Raw genomic sequence first — 7,904 nt, 5'->3', positions numbered from 1 at the left:
TTGCCCGGTCAACCTCTATGCCATGTTTTGAAATTTTATGCCCCAATACAATGCCTTCATCCACCATGAAGTGGCATTTCTCCCAATTGAGCACAAGGTTGGTTTCTTCACATCTCTTAAGCACTTGTCTAAGATTGTTAAGACTGCTCAAAAGAGTCACCTACCACCGAGAAGTCGTCCATGAAGACTTCTAGAAAATCCTGTACCATGTCGGAGAAAATGGACATCATGCATCTTTGAAAAGTAGCCGGAGCGTTGCATAAACCAAATGGCATCCGGCTAAAGGCAAAAGTTCCATAGGGGCAAGTGAATGTCGTCTTCTCTTGATCCTCCAATGCTATGTTTATTTGGTTGTAGCCGGAATATCCATCAAGGAAACAATATAATGACCTTCTCGCTAGCCGATCAAGCATCTGATCAATAAAAGGCATAGGGAAATGGTCTTTGCATGTGGCACTATTGAGCTTCCTATAATCCATACACACCCTCCAACCGGTCATCGTTCTTGTAGGGATGAGCTCATTTTTCTCATATTCAATTACGGTCGTGCCTCCCTTTTTCGGCACACATTGCTCCGGGCTCACCCAAGAACTATCGGCAATAGGGTAGAATACCCCGGCATCCAACCATTTGATGATTTCTTTCTTTACCACCTCTTGCATTGACGGGTTCAACCATCGTTGATGTTCCACACTTGGTTTCTTTTCACTCTCCAATTGGATTTTGTTTTTGCAAATTCCCGTGGGAATTCCTCGGATGTCCGCGATTGTCCATCCAATGGCTTGCTTATGCTCCTTCAAGACTTCCAACAATTTTTCTACCTGCACATCATTCAACAAAGAAGAAACGATTACGGGTAAAGTATCATTTGAGCCAAGAAATTTATATCTCAAGTGTGGTGAAGTGTTTTGAGCTCTAGTTGCGGTGGTTCGATAATCGAAGGCTTTGCGGGAGGAGCGGCTCTATTCTCCAAGTCGAGAGAGAGCTTTGCCGGAGCATAAGTGTATGACCCAAGCCCCTCCAATGCATTTACTGATTCCATATACCCTTCCATATCTTCACCATCAAAGTTCACCAAAATAGCCGCCAATGCCTCGCCGAGGCATTGTTCTTCCATTTTCATTTCAACCGCATCCTCTACTTCATCAACAACATCGATCACCGAGATGCTTTCATACTCATGTGGTAGTTTCATACCCTTGCTTGCTTGGAATGTAACCTCTTCATCATTCACACGGAATTTGATCTCATTCCGTTCCGAATCCATTAGTGCTCTTCCCGTGGCAAGGAATGGTCTCCCCAAAATGATAGGGATCTCTTTGTCAACCGCACAATCAAGGATTACGAAATCGGCGGGTAAATGAAACTTTCCCACTTTAACAAGCACATCATCAATAATTCCCACCGGTCTTTTTATGGAACGATCGGCCATTTACAACCTCATACTTGTGGGCTTCGGCATACCTAACCCCGCTTGCTTATAGATGGCAAGAGGCATTAAGTTGATGCTAGCCCCATTATCACAAAGGGCTCTTGCAAAATCACATGCCCCAATAGTACATGGAATGGTGAAGGCTCCCGGATCTTCTTTCTTTTGGACGGTGGATGTTGCAATGATGGAACTAACCCGGTGAGTCATGTTTACCACTTCATTCTTGGTGGTTCTCTTCTTTGTGATCAAATCTTTCAAATATTTAGCAAACCCCGGCATCTCTTGAAATGCTTCCACAAATGGAATATTCACCGATAATTGCTTGAGAATGTCGTAGAACTTTTCGAGTTTGCTATCATCAACCTTCCTCACAAGTCTTTGAGGGAATGGGGGAGGAGGTCTAGGAATAGGTGGAAGAGTTTTTGGTATCTCTTTCACCTTTTCCTTTACCTCTTCCCGGTTTTCTTTTTGCACTTGCAAATCTTCCGGAATCTTTTCAACTTTGACAACACTTGGCTCTTCAACCTCAACCCCTGGTTCGGACTTGTCTACTTCAATCACTTGTTCACCCTCTCCTTGTAGTACCTTCCCACTCCGAGTAGTAATTGCCATGATGTGAGAAGTTGGACCACTCCCACTACCCTTTGGGTTTGCAATTGTGTCACTTGGAAGTGTCCCTTTTTGCTTCGGATTTTGTTCCCTTGAGAGATCTCTCATTTGCATTTCCAATTTTTGAATGGATGCAGTGTGAGAGCCAACGAGCTCGGTCATATTCCTCATAGAAGTGTCGGACTTCTCTTGATTTTGTAATACCCGTTAAAGCATGCTTTCCAACTTGGAATCACTTGATGAACCTTGATTTGAATATTGACCCTTTGGGGGAACATAAGGATTTGAACTCCGATTTGCGAAGTTGTTGTTGTTATTCCAATTTCCTTGATTTGAGCCACCTTGGTCATTTCGCCATTGTTGGTTGCCTTGCCCTTGCAGGTTAGGCCTCCATTGATTTTGTTGTCCTTGACCTTGGTATTGTTGCCTTTGATACCCTCCTTTAGAGTTATTGATGTAGTTTGCTTCCTCAAAATATTCATTTGATGTGGGTTTCACATCCTCCACCACATTCACCTTCTTAATTTGGCTTTCCGTGAACATTTTTGTCAACACATTGACATTTGTGGCAAGCCCTGCGATTACTTGATCTCTCTCTTGATTCTCCTTAATCAGGTTGGTCAAGGAAGGCGAACCATATGCAATTCCACCTATGGTATCCTCAGAGTGCCAAGCTTGATTATGTTTTGCCATTTTGTCAAGTATTTGTGTGACCCTTGCGAATGATTTGTCCATAAAAGATCCATCAGCTGCATTCTTCGCTATAGATTGGTTCATAGGATGCAAACCCATGTAAAAGTTCTCCAACAAAATAGAGTCCGAAAAACTATGATTGGGAGACCTCACCAAATATAATTTGAATCGATCCCATGCCTCATGTAGATGTTCCCCCGGCTGTTGCTTGAAGAAGAAAATTTTATCCCAAAGTTCAGATTTCTTGCTCTGTGGGAACCATTTAGCTAAAAATGCTCGGACAAGTTCAGGCCAAGAACGTATGGAATTTGGTGGCAAGTTTTGGAGCCACCTCCTTGTATCTCCAGCTAGTGAGTACTTGAATACCCTCAACCTTAGGGCATCATCTGAGACATTGTTCTGCTTATGCATAGCACATACTCCCAAGAAGTTCCTAAGGTGTTGTGTTGGATCATCATCAGTGGAATTCCTGAAAAACCCCTCCGCTTTAAGCATTAGGATCAGACCATGTTCCACTTTGAAAGTTGAAGCACCAACAACCGGAGGTACAATAGCATTTGTATCCTCTATGTACGCATCTATGTTCGCAAAAGGATTTTCATCCACTTCTTCCTCGTAGTCTGACATGTCTTGCTATCAACTCCAAGCAAAACAAGCGAAGTGTGATGGAATAGAATAAGACGTAAAGTAAAGCGCACACTAATTAGTAATTTCAAAACCGTATTCCCCGGCAACGACGCCAAAATTTGATACGCTCAAATTACACTTTAATAAATAGTGTAAGGCGGTCGGTGTCAAATATAATAACCCAACAAGGTTGGGGTCGAATCCCAAAGGGAATAGGTGTGAAAAGCTACTCGATTAGTGTGTCACTCGACTTAAGTCGTAATTCTATCCGGTTAATTGTAACAAGAGTATGGTATGATTGTGATTTGAAGAAATAACTAATTGTAATGTTGAGAATGTAATTAATTTGATTAAAGAAACCAAGGTTGTGTCCCCTTCAATGAAGTGTAATGCTATCGGTGTTAATATGATATATTTCTAATGGAAGGTCCTTTTGATATGCAAATGATTTCTAAATGACTACCCAATATTTTCCAGTAGTTGGGTAGTATTTCCTCTTTATGATTTTTCCAAATATAAAAGAGTTGCAATTAAGAATCAATCAATATATGCCAAATAAAACGTACTTATTCCTAAGCGATTCTATTAAACAAGGGTTAACGCCTTGAGTCTTTGATATTTACTTCTACCAGATTCTAACCCACTTTCCCAAGCAAAGTAAGAATTTAATGGCACTTGTTAATGTTTGCAACCACCAACAATAAATGAAGAATGAGAAGTAAACAAACATCAACCAACCATTATATATATAATCAATGGTAAACAACCATTAACATTACACCCATTTAGGGTCCATAACCTTAGTATTTAAAGTTAGCTACACATACTAAAGTACAAAAGGAAGAGAATATTTAATGCCATAAAGCTTACAAAGTGAAAGATTCTTGAACCAAAAGCTTCCAAAAGAGGAGAATATTAAATTCTTGTATTGTAGCTCCCAAAATCAGACAAGGTGCCCCCACAAAACCCCAAAAAATATATTTATAGTGGGTCAAAATTCGGGGCAAAATCTGGACAAAAAATACCGCATTTCCGTCGCATAACAGACATGCGGTCCACATTCTTAACACAGCCATCGCATAGTTCAACCCTAGTTTCCAGACCTCCGTCGCATTCATGGTTTGCGGTCCGCATTGTAGAAATGCGATCGCATTTTGCGTCACGTTTTGTAACTTCAGCAACCTTCAAGTTAAGTTTGCGGTTCGTTCTGCGACTCACATACAGGTTATGCGATTGCAGATTGGACCGCATTTCTTGCGTTGGATTTTGCCCAGAACACTGTTTTGGTTTGCGATTCAATTGCACAATCTGCGGCTCGCATGTCGGATGTGCAATCGCATTTCAAAATTGCGATGCCTTTTTGCTCTTTTCTTGTCTTTTTGTGGCTTTTTGAATTCATTTCCCTGCTCTCAAGTCCTTAAACCTCATATACTGCAAAAACACCAAAACTACATAAGTACAAAGGATAATTGCATCTAAAACAAGCTAAAATCTAAGCAATTTGTATCAAATGTGTCGAAATTCTCCGGCACATCACAGCTTCAGGGAGCGAGGGTGTTCTCAGAGATAGATTTGAGGTTAGGGTATCACCAGTTGAAGATTAGAGACTAGGACATTCTTAAGACAGCTTTCAGGATCCAATATTGTCATTATGAGTTCCTGGTGATTTCTTTCGGCTGACCAATGCCCCAGCAGCGTTCATGCATCTGATGAACAGTGTGTTCCAGCCTTATCTCAACTCGTTTGTTATTCTATTCATTGATGATATCTTGGTGTACTCTCGTAACCAGGAGAATCATGCCCAGCATTTACAGACTGTGTTGCAGCGGTTAAGGGAGGAGAAGCTTTATGCTATATTCTCCAAGTGTGAGTTTTGGCTCAGTTCAATGGCGTTCTTGGGGCACGTGGTGTCCAGTGAGGGTATTTAGGTTGATCCGAAGAAGATAGAGGCAGTCCAGAGTTGGCCCTGATCGTCCTCAGCCAAATAGTTTCGTAGATTTCTTGGGTTGGCAGGTTACTACCGCCGGTTCGTTCAGGGTTTCTTATCTATTGCATCATCTTTGACCAAATTAAACCAAAAAGGTGCTCCTTTCAGGTGGTCTGATGAGTGTGAGGCGGGCTTCCAAAAGCTCCAGACTGCCTTGACCACAGCCCTAGTTCTAGTTCTGCCATCAGCTTCTGGTTCATATTCAGTATATTGTGATGCTTCTCGGATCGGTGTCGGGTGTGTTTTGATGCAGGAGGGTAGAGTGTTTTCTTATGCTTCGCGTCAGTTGAAGCCCCATGAGAAGAACTACCCTGTTCATGATTTGGAGTTGGCTGTCATTGTTCACGCGTTGAAGATTTAGAGGCACTACCTCTATGGTGTGTCTTGTGAGTTATTTACTGATCATCGTAGCCTCCAGCACTTGTTCAAATAAAAGGATCTTAATTTGAGGCAGTGGAGATGGTTGGAGCTGCTAAAGGACTATGATATCACCATTTTGTACCATCCGGGAAAGGCTAATATGGTGGCCGATGCCTTGAGTAGGAAAGCAGTGAGTATGGGTAGTCTTGTATTCCTGCCTGTTGGGGAGATACCTCTTGCAGTTGATGTTCAGGCTTTGGCTAATCGGTTAGTGCGATTGGATATTTCAGAGCCCAATCGGATCCTAGCTTGTGTGGTTTCTCGGTCTTCCTTGTTTGATCGCATTAGAGAGCGCCAGTATAATGATCCTCATTTGCTTGTCCTCAAGGACAGGGTTCAGCATGGTGATGCCAGAGATGTGACCATTGGTGATGAAGGGGTATTGAGGATGCAGGGCCGGATATGTGTGCCTGGTCACGCCCAACTCTAGTCCTAAAAAGGATAAGCGGTCGCTGCAAATATAATCCGGTCTAAAAGTCCGGAGTCGAATCCCACAGAGAACTAAGGCTTAGCTGTATCTGTTTAATATCACTAAGAAGACAAGATTGAAAATAAATAAACAGCTGAAAACTAACTATGCTTGAATTGTAAACAATTAGAATAAATGTCTAAGGTAATGGTTTCCCCCGTTGTTGATTTCCTTGGTTGTATGTTTCTTATAGCGTTGACTTAGTTGCCTCTATCAATCATGAACTCTCCAGCTATCATAAATCTCTCTCAAGCAATTATGATAATTTACTAGACGCACTCTCTCAAGCTACGCTAGCTAGATTCGCATTACAGTTCACTTAGATCGCACCCGAGGTATCGTTATCTCTAATCCAACCTCTAAACCCTCGGTTATGACTCTCGCCTATACTCCGGGAGTGATGTTGTTCAAACAACTACCTAAATATGCACTCTCTCTCAAGCAGATACATAATAAATAGGAACGGCTAATTGAGGATCCTTCCAATTAACCACAATCAAAACGTACTTGAACAAATAGAGATAAACAACCAATTCAATACTATATTAATATAACAACCAAATCATCCCCAACGGGTTTTACCAAAACCCTAGATTAAGGTTTTTAGCTACTCATGACAATGGGTAAATCAAATACTAAAAAATTCATAATCATGAATTGCAAGAGAATAAAGAAGAAAAGAAATAAAGATGTTTTAGGTGATCTCTCACAATTGTTTTTCTTGCCAAAGTACTCTCTAATAATGTTACATGCCTCCTTTGGGCGAGTTCTATTATTTAAATAGGGTTTCCGGCTAAGAATTCCGGAATTTGCACTTCAGTCCCTTAAGTTCCCGTCGCCTGCCGCGGTCCTACCGCGCCCTCGCTGGGACCGCGGCCAAACGGCCTCTCTGAATCTCCTCTGACAGCTCATCGCGGTCCTACCGCGCCCACGCTGGGACCGTGGCAGTTCACCTCCAGGCCTCGTTTGTGTATTTCAAATGGTTCACTCGGCGACTTTGATGCGATTGGCTTCTTTTTCTTCCATAAATGATACAAAACCACTCCCTAGCCTTCTTCTAATGTATGTAACCTGAAAAACATGAAAAACACTAATAAGAGCATTTTGCTATCACTTTTACAATAAGAACTCTACAAGAAAGTGGTTCTTTTGGGGCTTAATCATAGTTCAATTCACCTATTATCAGTGCCCAATGTAGATGGGCTTCGTGAATGGATTCTAGAGGAGGCCCACAGCTCGCAGTATTCCATCCATCCGGGTGCCGCAAAGATGTATCAGGATTTGAGACAGCACTATTGGTGGAGGAGGATGAAGAAAGACATAGTTGGATTTGTAGCTCGATTTCTCAACTGTCAGGGGTGAAATATGAGCATCAGAGACCCGGCGAATTGCTTCAGCAGATAGAGATTCCAGAGTGGAAGTGGGAGCGGATCACCATGGATTTCCTAGTTGGGCTCCCGCGGACTTCTAGGAAGTTCGATGCCATTTGGTGATTGTGGATCGGCTGGCCAAGTCTGTGCACTTCATTCCTGTGTGTACTACCTATTCTTCAGAGCGGCTGACTGACATTTACATCAGAGAGATTGTTCGCCTTCATGTAGTGCCAATTTCTATTATTTCAGACAGAGGCACGAAGTTTACATCGTAGTTTTGGAGGGCCGTGGAGT

General features: G+C 42.2%; 1 protein-coding gene across 1 annotated transcript; it reads right to left on the bottom strand.

The window, feature by feature from the left end:
• Positions 1,687-3,361, bottom strand: LOC109221919. Its single transcript, XM_019386350.1, has 3 exons — positions 2,410-3,361; positions 1,883-2,229; positions 1,687-1,722 (listed from the first exon to the last, which is right to left on the bottom strand). Exons 1-3 carry the CDS (start codon positions 3,359-3,361, stop codon positions 1,687-1,689), a joined length of 1,335 nt encoding a protein of 444 aa, XP_019241895.1.

Source organism: Nicotiana attenuata, chromosome 2 (genome assembly GCF_001879085.1).
Source record: "Nicotiana attenuata strain UT chromosome 2, NIATTr2, whole genome shotgun sequence".
In the NCBI taxonomy this organism is placed as follows: Eukaryota; Viridiplantae; Streptophyta; class Magnoliopsida; order Solanales; family Solanaceae; genus Nicotiana; species Nicotiana attenuata.
This window is presented reverse-complemented; position numbering and strand designations above follow the sequence as displayed.